The sequence below is a fragment of the Mirounga leonina genome, unplaced genomic scaffold (genome assembly GCF_011800145.1).
Source record: "Mirounga leonina isolate KUSES-001 unplaced genomic scaffold, KU_Mleo_1.0 Mir_173, whole genome shotgun sequence".
Taxonomy (NCBI): Eukaryota; Metazoa; Chordata; class Mammalia; order Carnivora; family Phocidae; genus Mirounga; species Mirounga leonina.
In genome coordinates, this window is record NW_023270447.1 from 24,451,670 (window position 1) to 24,468,984 (window position 17,315).

Here is a 17,315-nt window from a genome sequence, read left to right on the forward strand (position 1 = left end):
ATGATATAGTGTCCTTCTGTGTCTCTTATTGCAGACTTTAGTTTAAAATCTAATTTGTCTGATATAAGAATGGCTACCCCAGCTTTCTTTTGAGGTCCGCTGGCATGGAAGATGGATCTCCATCCCTTCACTTTCAGTCTGGATGTATCTTTAGGTTCAAAATGAGTCTCTTGTAGACAGCATATGGATGGGTCCTGTCTTTTTATCCAATCTGTAACCCTGTGCCGTTTTATGGGAGCGTTTAGGCCATTCACGTTGAGAGTGATTATTGAAAGATATGAATTAATTGTCATCATGTTGCCTGTGAAGTCCTTGTTTCTATAGATTGTCTCTGTAAATTTCTGTTGTAGATCACTCTTGGGGTCTTTCTCCTTTTATAGAACCCCCCTTAATATTTCTTGCAGGGCCGGCTTAGTGGTCACATATTCAGTTTCTGTCAGTCTTGGAAGCTCTGCATCTCTCCATCCATTCTAAATGACAGCCTTGCTGGATAAAGTATTCTTGGCTGCATGTTCTTCTCATTTAGTACCCTGAATATGTCTTGCCAGGCCTTTCTGGCTTGCCAGGTCTCTGTGGATAGGTCTGACGTTATTCTGATGTTCTTCCCTATGTACGTAAGGAATCTCTTCCCCCTAACTGCCCTTAAGATGGTTTTCTTGGTTCTAAGATTTGCAAGTTTTACTATTACATGCCGGGGTGTTGGCCTGTTTTCCTTGATCTTAGGAGGGGGTCCTCTCTGCCTCTAGGACTCAAATGTTTGTTTCATTCCCCAGATTAGGGAAGTTCTCAGCTACGATTTGCTCAAATACATCTTCTAGTCCTCTCTCTCTCTCCACTCCCTCCAGGATTCCAATTATTCTGACATTGGAACACTTCATGGTGTCACTTATTTCTCTGATTCTATTTTCATGGATTCTGAGTTGTTTTTCCCTGGCCTCCTCTTTTCCCTTTTTATCTATTATATTGTCTTCCAGATCACTTATTTGCTCTTCTGCCTCAGTTACCCTAGCTGTTAGATTATCTAGATTGGATTGGATATCATTGATAGCCTTTTTAAGTTCTGCCAATTCACCTTTGATTTCTGCCCTTAGAGACTCTATGTTGCCATTAATTGATTTCTCCATTCTAGCCATTGTCTTCACAATTGCTAGCCTGAATTCCATCTCCGACATCTTGGTTATATCTGCATCCATTTGTAAATCTGTGGCATAAGTCATAATCTCTGAGTCTTTCTATTTGGGGGGCTCCTCCTCCTAGTCATTCTGTTGATGGGTGTTTGAGGGAATGTATAGAGTCCAAATTATTGACCAGAACCCAAGCAAGATGCACCTGTTTCCTTGGGACCTTAGGGTTGCTGGCCTCTTGTTTTCCCAGCCTGTCTTCTGTGGGAGGGGCCTGCCACGCTGTTATTCAGGCAACCCTGTTTGGGCGGAGTCTTTGGGGCTTTTGTTCTCCGGCGGCTTTCCCTGGCGGCTTTCTGCCTCTCTTCCGCAAGTCAGAGCAGAAGAGATTGTTTCCAACACTCTGCCTCATAGCAGAGAGACTATAGTCTGTTCTTCAGTGAGCTCTGCAGGCCACACCATCTCCGTTTCTGTCCGTGCTGCTATAAACTGCAGTGGCCTGGGTTGTGCGCCCCTCCGCAGTGCTCCCAGTCCTGCCTCCAGGTCGGAGCATGTCTCTGCCCTTTGTGCTTCTAAAACCACCAGCAGCTCCCAGTTTGCTCATGTGACCCCGCCGCTCTGGGTTTCCACCCCAGGGGCTGCCCTGAAGTCCTTTCCCCGCCGCTACTGGTCTGTGAGTCTCTGCCCCGTCTGCAGCGCTCAAGGCTGTCACTCACTAGCAGTGTAGGATCCCCACGGTCAGGCACCCTCCCACTGCCATTTATCTTCCGATATCTCCCTACGGAATCACGGCTCCCCACTTCGTACCTCAAAACCAACCGCCTGTGATACTCTGTTTGTAGAGATCCAGATCTTCTTACATCTCAGGCTGGTTTCGTGGGTGCTCAGAGTGGTCTGGTAGATATCCAGCTCAATTCTGGGGACCAGTTGAAATAGGGTCTCCTACTCCTCCGCCATCTTTTCCCCCTCACCTTGAGTTCATCTTCTTTGGAACTCTCTGTGATTCTTGAACCTGGATGTCCATTTCCTTCCTAGGTCAGGGACATTTTCAGCTATTGTTTCTTCAAATAAGTTTTCTGTCTTCCTCTTTCTCCTCCTCTTCTTGGGACCCCTAGAATGTGGATGCTTGTTCATTTGATGTCCAAGATAACCCTGAAGCTATCCTCATTGTTTTATCTTTTTGCTGCTCAGGTTGGGTGCTTTCCATTACTCTGTCTTCCAGATTGCTGGTCCATTTTTCTGCATCTTCTAATCTACTCTTGATTCCCTCTAGTGTATCTTCCATCTCAGTAACCATATTCAACTCTGATTAAAAAAATTTTTTTTTAATCTCTTCTTGATGTTCTGAGTTTATCCACTCTTTCCTCTGGTGACTATGATCATTATTTTGAACTCTTTATAGGTAGATTGCTTATGTTTATTTCATTTAGTTCTTTTTCTGAGTTCTTTCATTTGGACCATATTCCTCTTTATCATTTTGATTGACCTTCTGTGTTTGTTTCTATGAATTAGATGGAAGAGCTACTTCTAAACTTGAAGAAATGGTCTTGTGTATGATCATCCCCTCTGCAGATTGTAGCACCTGGTGATTTTAGCTGGCTATCTGGCTGGAGCTGTGGCTGTCCTGTAGGTTGGGGCAACCCTGGTGGGATGGTCAGAGCTGAAGTGGGCATGGGCCGGGACAGTCCAGGGCTCTTTGCACAGAAGACGCCTTGGTAGGACAGCTGAAGATTAAGTGGGTGGAAGGTGTGGGGGGGGTGTCTTGGGGCATCTGTGCAGGGATACCTGGCAGAGTGGCTGGAGCAGAGGCAGGTGCAGGCCAGGGTGTCCCAGGGTGCTTTGCCCAGGGGGTACCCTGGCAAATCACTTGGAGCCAAAGCAGTGCAGGCCTGGAGTGTTCTAGGGTGTTTGGCACCTGTGTCACCTTGGTGAGACATCTGGAACTGTAGTTAGTGTTCACTAGGGATGTCCTGTGTGCATTGTACTCAATCTGCATTGGTGGGATGGGTGGGGCTGGTGTGGGTTAGGAGCCCAGGGCTTACTGAGATGGTAGGCTGGCTTGGGCAGTCACCCAGACCCTGTTCCTGTTCATGCTTACGCTATCAAGGTAGAGAAGGAATGTAAACCATGGTGCTCTCCAGCCCTTCTAATCCAAAGAGTTCCAGCAGCTCTCCCACTGTCTGACAAAGTTCTGGGACTGGATCTTGTATATTCTAGTTGGGTCTTTTACACCGTTGCTTTCTCCCTCCTGTGCCCCAAGGCAGAAAAACCTGCTCACAGTCTCCCAGTATATATCCTTCCCCACTGCAGTTAGCAGCATCAGGGGGTGGGAATTTCTTTTGTTACTGTGTCTATGTCTCTCTTGCTGTTCTCTAGGTGGTGTGTTTATCTTCTGTTGTGTAAAAGCTGTTCAGTCAGTCCTCAGTTCTTCAGGAGAAATTGCTCTATAGAGAGGTGTAGGTTTGGCGTGTCTATGGAGCAGGTTGATTTCTGGGTTTTCCTACATCACTGAATTGAACTCTCCCTCCTCAGATGAATACAATTTAGATCAAAAATAGCAAATACCTGGTATGCAGGCCACCATACTCCTGACAAATTTTCTTCTCAGAAAACTTTTCCTTCAGTCTCTAGATTGCTGTTACTAATAGGTTAGAATTAGTGTGTGGGAAACAATCTCTTTGCTAGTCCTGATTTTCCTACAGTGAAAGGGCAAGGAGGAAGAAACTGAACAAAGACTTTGCAGTAGGAATATTTCCATGTTTGAGGGGCAAGGAGAACAATTTGGGCTACTTTGTCAAATTCAATTTCAAAATTAGGGGGAGGTACAGTTGCCAAGACAGGTCAGATTATGGAATATCCAGAATGTCAGACTGAAGTACATGCATTTTATTCTGTATGTAATGAGTTTACGTGGTACAAAGTGTATGGGGAAGGTTATTCCACAGTAGTATGTATTTAGTAGTTTAGAGGAGAAATGGAGACCAGTACGGACTAATCCAAGTCTACTAACTTGAGATTTATAGTTTGGATTACGATGATGGCATAACCTTAACACCAGGAAGTGTTTAATAAATATTAATTAATGGAAAGAAAGAGGCAGAACATCTGTGAGAAGCCACTCAAGGGAAAATGCGAGATTAGTTTTGGGGTGTGAGAGAAGTCAAATAATGACCCAAAAGTTCTTAAACTGGCCACCAGAAAAAAATGACTAAATAGAGTCTGGAAGGAGAAATGAGTTTTGGGGAAAAGATGATTAAGATTACAGAATTATGGTAATTGAATTAAAGAGTTAGAAATCCTCCTGAAGCGTTCTTTCTACATCATCATTTTTTATAGGTAGGAAAACAGATTCAGATGTTTTAAGGATATAGACCCAGTTATAATAGAGTCAAGAGTAAAACCAAAATCATTTTGGTTTGTCTAATATACTAATGCTGGAGATGAACTATAACGGAAAATCCAGGTAAAAATACTCTTAATGCTCAGCAGAGGGTAAGGACTTATTTGAAATTTACCTCTTTAGAGGTGATCATTAAGTTTCTCTATTACTAGAATATAGCTCCTATTTTATAATAGGCAGTGATAAAATGGGATCAGATGTGTAAAAAAAATTCACTTTATAACCTATTTTGCTGTAGTACTGAGGAAAGCTTGTACCTGTGAAGCTGAGCTTCCTTTAGTGCTAATACTTAGACAATTATAAAATTTTGATGAAGTCCTAAAAAGTTATAATAGGATAAATTGGCCAAAGTATAAAAATTTTAACTGAACTATCTCAATTTTTGTAATAATGTGTTTAATGAGAGAAAAAAACCTTTACTGACGCTTTAGAACATTTGCACATATATAAAATAAGGCTAATATTTGGCTAAGGCAATAAATATTTTAAATAGTCTCATCCTTGTGGAAGACTGGCTCACCAAAATGCATCACTCAAGTTTTATAAGACCATTTAAGTGATTTGTTCAACATTTTGAGTTGATTTATCCCTGTAGCCATAAACCACTATTCTTTAATTGTAATGTTAGATTAAACCTATCATGTAATGTAATTGTATATCAGGGTGTTAAACTCCCGACACAGGAGTCAACTTGTGCCAAGAGATGACCTATTTAGCCTGCACGATATTTTAAAAAAACATTATTTGAATTCTTTTAGCGCGCTTTCTTTACTGCCTAGTTGCTTGGAGGCCCCACTACACCCTACTGTCATTACACCTATGTTTAAAACTCCTTTTCTACACAGCGCCCTGTTCCTGGTCGTTGTATCTGTCCAAATATATATCTAGCTCAGTCATCTTAGAACTGTTATATTTCTATAAGTGTCAGACCCTATGTTCATATATGTAAAGAGGTCTTTTTTCTTGGATAGTATGAGGCAAGAAAATATGTAATCAAAAAAACGGACATAATAAGCATATTTGATCATGTTACATAAAAACGCATGTGTTTTTCCGCAGGTAACCTTTGATGTAACTTGGTCTCCAAAGTGCAAAGACAGGTGCTATAATTATGCTGGAATTGCAGATGCTTGTGACTTTCTCTTTGTGATGTCTTATGATGAACAAAGTCAGGTCTTGTCAGAATGTATTGCAGCAGCCAATGCTCCCTATAAGGAGACATTAACTGGTAAGAATCCACAAATGATCACTTAAACAATAAGATTATTTTAGTATTTCTAAGTCATTTGTATACCTTTTCCATTTATAAAGCTTCCTTGAAACATGAATATCACTTAATTTGGAGAGCTTTCAAGTTTACACGTTCTAAAGTTTTCACTTAATTCTTCTAAAAATCTTCTGGGATAGGTGTATTATTAATCCTCTATTATAGATCAGATGATGAGTGTTAAGTTCTCATTGCACTGTTTATATTAAGGTATTATTTAGTTGGGACTCAAGCAGCTGACTATTAACTTCAAGTCAACACTCTTGTCCCAAAATTACATGAAGGAGATACTTGTTTTTCTAGAATTTGCCAGGGTATTTTTGCTGAAATAACCGTTAAATAATTTAATAGCTAAGATAGTTATAATGTGAGTACCTACTATGCATGATTGATAGAGGACTGTCTTACTTGGCATTTATTATTAGTGCCCATGCTATATTAAAAATGTCACTTCTGTCATTCATATGATGTGGGCTTTGCATTAGCCTTTCTGAAGTTTGGTTTGTATCCCATCAGCCAACTGAATAAACAATTGCTTGCTATCTTTTGGACTCAAGTGAAAATTTCTGGGATAATTGGCCCTGATTTAAGTGTTGATTAATAAATAAAAACCTTTTAATTTAGAGATAAAGTCTTAAAGTCTTAACACAGCCTTATCACATCCAAGTTAACAGTCTGATCATATGCATATGCTATTTAAAAATAAAAAAAATAATTGTTAGTTACAAAGCAATTATTTAATCCAGTGTTCCCAAACTGTATTTCATAAAGGAGATAACTGTGTTCTATCAATAAAAGGCTCATTATCAAGGATGTTTGAGACCTGGATATTTAAATAGTACATAATTAACTTTAAAGGCTCTGAAAAACAAATTTACTTAAACATTCTCGATAATCTTGCAATATCTTTTGGTGGGAAAACATATTTTGCATTGGGCACAAAAGGGAATGACCAGGAATTTGTTCATTTTTCTCATTGCCATAACTACAGATTGAGGGGACATTTCTTGTCCCTGGCTGTAATTCTAGAAAGCACAAGTGAGGGGCACCTGGGTGGCTCAGTCGGTTAAGTGTCTGCCTTCGGCTCGGGTCTTGGGATCGAGCTCAGTGGGGAGCCTGCTTCTCCCTCTCCTGCTCCCCCTCTGCTTGTGCATGCTCTCTCAAATAAAATCTTAAAAAAAAAAATTCTGAGACCATCCCTGCCAGAAAGTTTATGAACTTTTCTGAAACTTCAGAAATCTCAGCAGTTAATAGACAAAATTAACATGCTTTCCCCTGAAATGTTATTCTTCCCAGAATTAAATTTTGTGAATTTTGTTTTCTATTATTCAAAAAGAAATCATTTAGTTCTTAAGGGATGATGTTTATAATGTCATGTTAGGGAAACACTGTATTAGTTATTTTGCAAAAATGTACCTGGTTTTTCAAACCTCAATTCTGAATGGCTGCATAGTTTGTATAAACCCATTAGAATATAAAAAGAAAAAGTTTTTTCTTTCTGCTTTTTCTGTCCCAATTTGATTAGGGTATGATGACTACATCAAGATAGGCATTAGCCCTAACAAACTTGTAATGGGTGTTCCCTGGTATGGTTATGATTATACCTGTCTAAATCTATTAGAGGTAAGTAAGGATTTTTCTTATATAATTTTTTTCTTTCTATTCTTTAAAGCCTGTTTTGTTTCATATGTAGAAGTTTGAGACTAAAAGTAGAGTTTAATTATTTAATCCCATGGAAGTTTCTGAGTGTTACATATTTTAATAATGAAATTTAACTTTTATTCTGTATAGTCAATTTATAGTATACGTTTTATTTCTAATATAGTTTTTCTGATTTGCTTAAATCTATAACACGAACATTGTTGTATTTCTAGGATTGTGTTTGTACCATTCCAAAAGTCCCTTCCTGGAGGGCTTCTTGTGGTATTACCTCAGGACGTCAGGTGCCCTATAAAATAATTATGAAGCAAGTAAATAGTTCTATTTCTGGAAGCCACTGGGATAAAGATCAGCAAGCTTCTTATTATAATTATAAAGTAAGACTTTTCACAAATTATGAATCTTTATTCTATCCGTTTTCTTTTAGGGTACAATATACAGACTACTGTTTACATGAGTAAACTTGTCTAATCAAGTACTTTACTTTGCCAGTGAGGAGGTCAAGTTATAGTAATAATGGAACTGCTCTGCATGGGCCACTTGTCATTTTAGATGGTGTTATATCACAAACAGGATTTAACTGTGGTTTTGGGCCAAAATAGGTTACTAGCTCTGTAAGCCACCATTTCAAAGTAGCCTAAGGATTCTGATGAGGCTGTTTTATAGGGAGGCATGACGCTGAGAATAAGAAATGCATTAGTGGAAAATGGTATAAACTATGTGATATTAGACAAATTATATTATAAACAGAAACACTGAAGAAACACTACCTGACAGACTTGCTCTGGTCATTTAGATAAATAGGAATTGCTATACCAAAGAGGCAAAGAAAAGTTACATTTTTCATAATTTACCTTTAGCATAATAAAACTTTTCTACACCTCAAAAATCTAATTACAAATCATCTTTGAATTTACTTTGGATTTTGTCACTGTAAAAGGAGCCCTAAAATGTCATGATGTAAGTTGATTTCAGAAAGAATATAAATTCTTTAATATTTCATTTTGTTATACAGGCATGTACATCAATTACATAGAAAGCTTTGATGTAGAGCCTTCTAAATTTTGAAAATTCTATACCTATTCATTAACTAGGCTTGTAATCTATATAACTAATTAAGATCCATATTAAATTAGGGTATATCATACTCCTGTCTTTGCCAAACAGTGTAACAGTTTACACTCTGACGTACTGTGTTTTTGTTGTCCCTGACTAACCTTCTTTAAAGTTTTAGAATTCAGGAAACATTTTGATAAGCCTTTGAAGGCCATTCATTTAATGGCACTTTAGACAACAATCTAGTTATAAAACTATTTTGTTTCTCTTTCATTTATTGTAAAATTCCATAGCAACCAAAATCAAATTTCTTGCTGTGACTGAAGAGAATCATTCTGCTTTCTTATGCGCTTTCATCATGCACACGTTAATCTTACATTTACTCAGTTTTTCACCCTTCACTATTTTGAGGCATTTGAAATTCCTTAACAGTATCAAAAAGGCTCAAAGTACTTGCCACAATAATGGCAAAATTCAGAGACCTATGACTTTGGGTTTGCCCCCAAATCTGCAAAATTAAGTTCTATAAGTTGCCTTTCAAAGTTAAAGAGCTTGTAGTAAACAAGTCTACTATACTTAAATATGCCACAGTTTATTCATTTACCAAGTGAATAATGTCCTTTAATCTTAGGGGACTACTCTAATTCCAGTGGTGCTACCATAAACATATTACTGGCATCCACTGAGAATTGCCTTTGAAAGTTTCCCAGATGTTATATAAAAATCAGTAAATTATTTGAAATCACAGTTCATTCTATTTTTTACTTCCTATCTTTTCCCCTTTTCCCTAGTTCTTTTTATCCCTTATCCAATAGCTTATGTACCTTCTAAGAGAGACTGTGTTAGTACTAGATAGAGGCAGTTGATGCTGGGGAGGACTTTACAGGCTAGTTTATGGTTCTTAATTCTGTAAGACCTATTAAAGGAGATATTTTCCCCACCCATTACCTTTTGATTTGGCTGATTCATCATGAACAAAATCATCCGCTGAGCTCCTAAGTACATTTCCAGGAACTGTAGGGAGTACAAAAAAATGCATAAGCTGGTTCTAGAGGACCATAGGTATCAGAATTACCTAATGGGATGGCAAAACACAAATATATGTCCTAGTTCCAACCCTGGAATATTTTGATTAAGTAGGTTTCATGTGGGTCCCAGGAGTTTGTACATCTTGGTTGATAATCATCAGATCAGACCAAGGAAGGAATCTTAGGGCATGAGAACATGAAAAGGACTTTAAAAACAGTACAGACTACATTACAAAGCTCATTTGTGTAATCTCTGCTGTTGTGAAAGTACCGTGCACTAAAATTTCTATTATTTCACTGTATTCTTTTTGAATCGTTGGATTTGATATTCTACTGAATAGTTTAATTTATTCTTATAGGATTCTTCTGGCAATTTTCATCAAGTGTGGTATGATAACCCTCAGAGCATTTCTTTAAAAGCAGCATACATACAAAAGCATGGCTTGCGAGGCATTGGCATGTGGCACGCAAATTGTCTTGACTATTCTGGAGATGCTGTGGCCAAACAGCAAACTGAAGAAATGTGGAAAGTCTTAAAACCAAAGCTGTGACAGATAATAGTTTTGTCAAACTATTAAGATTTAGAAAAATGATCAGTATAAATCAGTTTCTTGAAGAGATAAAAATGTACACATTTAAATGTACACATTTTTGTCATGTCATAGTTATTCTACTTTAAAGAAATGCTTTGGTTGTCTAAAAACAAAGGTAAGAAATCAACTTACTATATTATTTTTCTATGTTTACTATAATTGGGAAAAATTTTCAGAATTTTATTATGCTAATTTAAAAAATATGTATAATTTGAAGTGGAAATTATTTGCTCAGAGTAGATTTTTAAAAACCTAGACTATGAGAAGCCATTTGCTCTATACTTTTTGTTCAATAAATTTATTTAGGTTCATCAAGCTGATGTGGACAATTTTTCTCTTCCTGATTTCATATAGTTCTCTGATGCACTTCAATTAAACTCACAAGTCTCCAGGGTGGGGGGGAAAGGATTAAAATACAAGATAATATTTTGAATTAGTAGGTTAGAGCTACCTAATATTTTTCACTAAAATTATTTTTATGAGTTTATAGCAGAAACTTTACCTTTCTAATTATTCTTTCATTTATGAACATCTATAATTTATTTCTTAGTTTATATATGCATTTTACTTTTAATTAAAGACATTGGTTTCTCAATTATTTTCTCTGCACAATTAGAATTTTTCTAAATGTACAGAGGTCTCTGTTCTCTTAGGGCAATTAAGAATATTGTGTTACACTTATATTAGTTCCTATAAACACAGATTAAAAATCTGCATCTTTGAACTCTGGACTTACATAAATCTGTCTTCCCTGTATATTCTCTCTGCCTTCAAATTGGAATTGAGAATATTTCATTTCCTATTTACCCAATTATTTATGGCAGAGGAAAATTCCATAGTATCTGTTGAATTACTACTATTGTCTTTGTATTTCTAAAATTTTAAATTCTTAGATACTAATCTGTATCATAGCTCTGGATGTAAATTCAATATCCCTATTTTATATTTCCAGATTGCTTTTAATTAAAATACAATGAACAAACTGTCTTTAAAAATGAAAATTAAAAGCTTCAAAACTAACTAAATAGCCACCGGTTTGCTTTTTTTTTTCCTGAAACACTTTGTAAAATCCACAAGTGAAAAAATATGATTTATATAAAATATTGTGCCAAGGAGAATAATGGTTAAATTTTTTGATAAGTTTTAAATTAACATACCTAATTGAGATTGTAAAGATGTGTTAATTTTCTTCTGTGCCGGTTCAGTTTTCAATGTGCGTAAATCTGAAACTGCTTGTTTTCTCACCTATAAAAAGAATCACCTTTCAAAAATGAACTTTGATCTTACCCTTCTAAAATTGAGAGAGGCCTAATTGAATGCTGCTAGTGAAAAGAATCTAGAATTGCATTAGAGTAACAAATCATAAAATTTAATAATCAGTTCCTCAGTTACACAACAAGCTACATTTCAAGCGCTCAATATCCTCATGTGGCTAGTGGCGGCTGTATCATTGCAGAAAGTTCTGATTCTAGAAAGGGGTCATTATTCATGTCATAGAGCTATTTCTGATAAAGAATTGAACTCTGAGCTTTTATATAATTATATATGAAAATAATCAGCATGAGATAATTACCCCCAGAACAGGTAAAAAAAACTAAATGGAGCTCAGAGTTCAGTGGTTTGTCAGATTTATGGATCACTCTAATATATGAAAATTACTTTTAAAATACTGAGACTATATACTGATTCAGAAGGTCCTTTTCCTTTACTTAGGGAAATTCTACTAATTTTACTTTGGCCTTGTTATACATGCACCTTTACACAGGATTTAATTCTTGCATTTTTTTCACTCCTGCTCTTGGTTGTTAAGTAACAATTTTAAGACTATTGATACCCAAAATTAAAATACTAAAACAACTTATTTCAAGATAAATGTTTATCTGATTAGGAAATTACCTTAACTTCTATCATGAGTTTCATTTTGTCAGTATCCAGTTTTCTCTTAAGTTGGTCAATTGCATGCTGTACTTCAGTGATCTGGATTATAAGGTAATTCTGTGTGAAATACATAAAGACCTCCTTATAACATCTATTTTTATTTTTAATTGCCTTGTAAACTACGAAGTGATAATACCAAAAAAGCAAATCATAAGAATAACCTATTGCATAAAATAAACTCATTGCTTTGGAGTAAATTTCTTAAGTCTCAGGGACCACATTCTCTTCTGTTCTACTACCTTTATTCATGTTTTATAAAAATAAGTAGATATCTGTACAAGTTGCCATTAAATTAGCACTACAAAGGCAAGAACTATTACTACAAAAGGAAGATACTAGGAAAGCTTTTGAAATTGTCATTATACTTCATTAGCTGAATCAGATTAGTATTACTTAAAAGCCTTTTTGGTTATTTTTGTTTAGAAAAGTTTATGAAGTATAGTGGTCAACAAAAACTATTTGGTAAAACAAAAAATCAGCTATGCAAAATAAAAAGTATCAGCTAAAATGGACAAACCATTACTTGAACCTATTTGAGTTTTACATTAGATTTATCTAAAATGGTAAGCTTTTACTCATAGAAACAGATTTGTGGGGGTGGGTGGGTAGAGAATAGGGGGAAATGGGTGAAGTTCTGAGGGTATAATGTCCAGCATGATAACTATAGTTAAAAATATTGTATTGTGTATTTGAAAGTTGCTTAGAGAATAGACCTTAAAAGTTCTCATCACAAGAAAAATAGTTTATAACTAAACATTGTAATCATTTCACAATATACACATATATCAAATCATGTTGTATATATCTAATGTTATATGCCAATTATATCTCAAGAAGACTGGGGAAAAATAAAATAGCAAACTTGTACTATTTCATCATGTCTAAAGTTTAAAAGTATGGATTTATCTTTTTTGGTCAACCAACAAAAATTGATAAATGGCCTCTAGAATTTATTTGTTGTATATAGATGGCAGAATCACTCAAAAAGTAAACTTCATATTTCTGATCTATCAAGGTTCAATACTATCAAGAAAAAAATCAATTTAATAATTTCCTTAGAATATTAATACCTTTAGATTCTGTGGGTCTTATTAACTACTCCCCAGCTACAGAAAAGGAATGTAGTGCATACTGTTATTTCATCAGGTATTCATCTCTTTTCCAAAGAAAGTGACCCTATCCCGAGGTAGATCCCAAGTAGTCTAAGTTAGCACACAACACTCCCTAATAACTACTATTAATCCAGGTTAGGCCTGGCTGAACCCCCATCAGGCTAAAAGAAAAATTTTATATATTCTTTTTTTTTTAAAGATTTTATTTATTTATTTGACAGAGAAAGACACAGCGAGAGAGGGAACACAAACGGGGAGTGGGAGAGGGAGAAGCAGACTCCCCGCTGAGCAGGGAGCCCGATGCGGGACTCGATCCTGGGACTCCAGGATCATGACCTGAGCCGAAGGCAGTCGCTTAACCAACTGAGCCACCCAGGCGCCCAAATTTTATATATTATTTGGGAGGCATATAGCCCTACTAGCCATTGGCAACTCTACTTGTACCATGAGGAAAAGCAGTCTTATTAAGAAGCCAACACTGAAAATAATAGGGAAGAACTACTGGAAGCGCCTAGTCTCTTTGAAGATATCATTAAGCTTCTGATTATATCTTTTCAGCACCATTATATGAGATCATAAATTTTCGTATTGTTTAAGTCAGGTTAAGTCAAGGTTTTGTTACCTGTAGCCCAAAGCATCCTACATATGATTATACTAATAATGATAAACCATGTATTTTGAGTAGAATTCTCTAATAGAAGGTGAACACATTTAGTAATAAGTACCTTAGAGTCTGTGATGTTTGCCAGATTCTTTGGTCTCATCTTGATCTCCCTGGCTTCAAGTTGCATGAGCAGTTTTTTATAGTAAAGTTCCAAATCTTCTCGAAGTTTTGTTAAAACCTCCTCTAATGATGCTGTAATTTTCTTTGTTTCAAAGTATTTTTTCTTCCAACCATCACAGGCTACAAAAAAAAGCAGACTATAGTGTGAGTCTGACTAAAGGATTAAACTTTTCAATCTGGAAAGGACACGAGTTAATTTAAACCCTTCTACGACCCTACCCTTCTTCCCTCATTCATATGTTGAGGAAATTAAAGCAAAGACTGAAATGTTTATTAGATAAAAGGATTTGCCTTATGAATATAGTAGTGATAAACATAGGAACCAAGTTCTTTAAACTTGTAATTTCTGAAAAATCTTGATTAAAAATATTACCTATAGAAAATGTGTCTATTTATTTTGATCACTTTTTTCCATAATCTGATTTGAAGTCATTAATTAAAATGATAAACAGAAAGGCATAATATTTTTTCAGCCCCCAAAATATGTTTTATAAAATAAGCTGATTCTGATTTATCACTTATTAAAATTATTCCAAATATATCTCCAAGCTTATCTTAAACCTGAGCCCCTTAGTTGAGAAAATTAGAAATTAAATACTGCCAATTTAGGGAATCACTTTGACACCAAGGAGAGTCTAAATACAAACTTAACAGGAACACAAACTGTATGCTACTATATCAGAATATGCATATGTTTAAAAGATTATCAAAGAAATGAAAACCCCAAATTTAAAAAGTCTATATGGTGATTTGATTAAAATTCAAGAGTTTATTATTTCCCTCATGCCTTATATCCAATCTCTCAGCAGGTTCTATTGGTACTATTGCCAAAATACTTCCAGCATCTGGCACATTCTACCTTCTTCAAAGTTATGTCCCTAGTCAATCCACTATCATTTTTTTTTTTTTTAAGATTTATCCTGAGAGCGTGCACATGTGTGTGTGTGCAGAGGGAGAGGGAGAAGAATCTCAAGGAGACTACCCACTGAACGCAGAGCCCAACATGGGGCTCGAGCTCACAACCCTGCGATCATGACCTGAGCTGAAATCAAGTCAGATGCTTAATTGACTGAGCCATCCAGGCACCCCACTATCATCTTCTGAAAGTACATTATGTTTCTAACTGGTCTCCCTGCTTCCATTCTTGCCCCTCTAACCGACTATTCCATACAGCAGTCATTCTGATCTTTTAAAAATATTTTTTAAATCATATAAACCTCTAGCTTAAAAACCCAACAATGGCATCCTACCTTACTTAGGCCAATTCAAGAAGTTTAGATTTTATTCTATCTGTTCCTTGCTGAGCTTTTATTTTCCTCTACATTACTCTGTATTACGTTCCAGCCACACTGGCCTCCTTTCAGGTCCTTACTACTGCAACCTCATTTCCATCTCTAGACCTTGACATTTTAGTGTTCCTTCTGTTCAGACTGGTTTTTTCCCTCTCTTTACCTGCCTGCCTCCTTATTAATCATATCTTAATGATATCGCCTCAGTGATGCCTTCCTTGAAAACCCTAGCTAAAGCATCTCTCCTGCCCCATCACCCTTTACTATGCTTTTTTTTTTAAATGGACTTCTGAGCTCTGGTCAGTAGCTGATATTGTCTTATTTGTTTACTGTCTGTCTCCTCCCATTAGAAGCAAGCTCCTATGAGCAGGGCCTTGTTTATCTTGTTTGCTGCTATATCCTCAGCATTTAAAACAATGTAGGGAATGGAGCACATAACCTCAATAAATATTTGATGGTTGATACATGCCTTTTATCTTGAAACATTCCTGTTAAAATAGAAAGTGAATGATCATTCTCATTTTATAAACAGAAAAAGGGAGGCACAAAGAGGAGAAATAAGTAAAAGACTGATCTGGTATTAGAATCTTGATTTTTAGTCCATTACTCAAAATCTATGATTTTTAGTCCATTACTCAAATTTATCTGATAAAATCACTTTTAACAGTACAAAAAAGCCGAGTCATTGCCACCATTTCCGGGATAACACTTAATATTATGAGGTGGAACCTGCAGAATTATCTCCTGACATTGCCTATAACCTTCAGTCAGTTCTAGTACTGAAGCAATAATTTTGCTGTAAATTGAGGATCCTAAAACCAGTTAATTCCATTTATACCTTTTATTCATATAATCCTCAAATACAATCCAAAATGCAGTCCTTTCAAACCCTTTAACATCTCTCAAACCATTATCCCATACTTTCTCCATTCTGGCTCATTTTTTCCATGTCTACCAGTCCTAATAATACTTGTTTCTAATTCTGTTGCAAGAAAACTAGCTGCTTTTCTACCTAATTTCTCTCATTCCTTCAATTCACTCATTTAGGTTAGCAAAGTAGATAGACACATAGCACAAAATTAAGCATGTAGGGAGGACTAGGATCCAGAGATTGCTTCTAGAGTAAGTGATATCTAAGCTGAGATTGAATGACTAGTAGGAAATAGCCAGGTGAGCTGGGAAGAGGGGAGACAGAAGGAAAAGATGTAGTTGACAGAGGGAAAAACATGTCTGAAGGCCTATAGTCAAGAAGAGGCACATTTCAGATTCTAGCATACTTAAAGCTTTTCCTGGAAGCCTTTCTTGATCTCTTCCATCTAATTTGGGTGTTCTTCCTCTGTACTCCTGTGTGTACAATTCTGTAATTCCTTTATCATGGCATCATCAGGATGCATCATTTTTGTTTTCTTGATTATCATTTTCTCACTGGACTATAAGCTCTTTGAGGGCAGAGACAAAATTGTGTCTGCCTATTATCTCCTGAGTCCCTAGAACAGTGGCATTTATAAATTCAGTAGACAATAATGAATAAATGTCAGTTATAAAAAAATTTGAACTTAAAATTTTAAAAACCTTCTGTAAAGCATGCCAGTGATAAAAGATGTAATAAACTTTACCATGATATCGCTTTAATTTGCTTTGTTCAAATAGCTTTTCAACTTTTTTTATTAGTTCTTCTCTAATTCTTTCCAGATATCGTCTTTCTTCCTTTACTTGTTTCATTTGTTCAATAATCTTCTCTCCTAAAAGGCAATAACCCATCAATGTCTAAAAGCTAAAAGCTGGAAGTGTAAAACTTAAAAGTAATTAAAATAGCAAGAGTAAATTTTACCCAAAAGTCTGGTTTTTTTGCTGCAGTATAGCATTTGCCACTATGGAAAATACTGAGGAGTCATTTCAGTTTCTAACAGAGATACATAAGGGGATTTTCAGATAAGTAAAGAGTATCATATGTCTCTTCTACATTTACATATATGTGTAGAAATTAGGTAAAGTTAAAGTAGTTATGCATCTTGGTTTAATTCTTTTGGTAAATTTATCTTGGACCTAGACTTATTGTCCTTACATG

General features: G+C 36.0%; 2 protein-coding genes across 2 annotated transcripts in view; one reads left to right on the top strand and one right to left on the bottom strand.

The window, feature by feature from the left end:
• CTBS (chitobiase) overlaps positions 1–10,645 on the top strand; it is a 48,179-nt gene extending 37,534 nt beyond the window's left edge. Inside the window, exons 4-7 of the mRNA XM_035018156.1 lie at positions 5,581–5,749; positions 7,314–7,411; positions 7,663–7,824; positions 9,891–10,645. Coding sequence (XP_034874047.1) covers positions 5,581–5,749; positions 7,314–7,411; positions 7,663–7,824; positions 9,891–10,082 — 621 coding nt within the window. The 3' untranslated portion in view covers positions 10,083–10,645. The remainder of the gene's footprint in view (positions 1–5,580; positions 5,750–7,313; positions 7,412–7,662; positions 7,825–9,890) is intronic.
• SPATA1 (spermatogenesis associated 1) overlaps positions 5,704–17,315 on the bottom strand; it is a 49,202-nt gene continuing 37,590 nt past the window's right edge. The window contains 7 exon segments of the mRNA XM_035018155.1: positions 5,704–5,729; positions 9,452–9,517; positions 11,282–11,312; positions 11,314–11,369; positions 12,021–12,119; positions 13,900–14,078; positions 16,864–16,989. Of these exon segments, the coding sequence (XP_034874046.1) occupies positions 11,282–11,312; positions 11,314–11,369; positions 12,021–12,119; positions 13,900–14,078; positions 16,864–16,989 (491 nt within the window). The 3' untranslated portion in view covers positions 5,704–5,729; positions 9,452–9,517.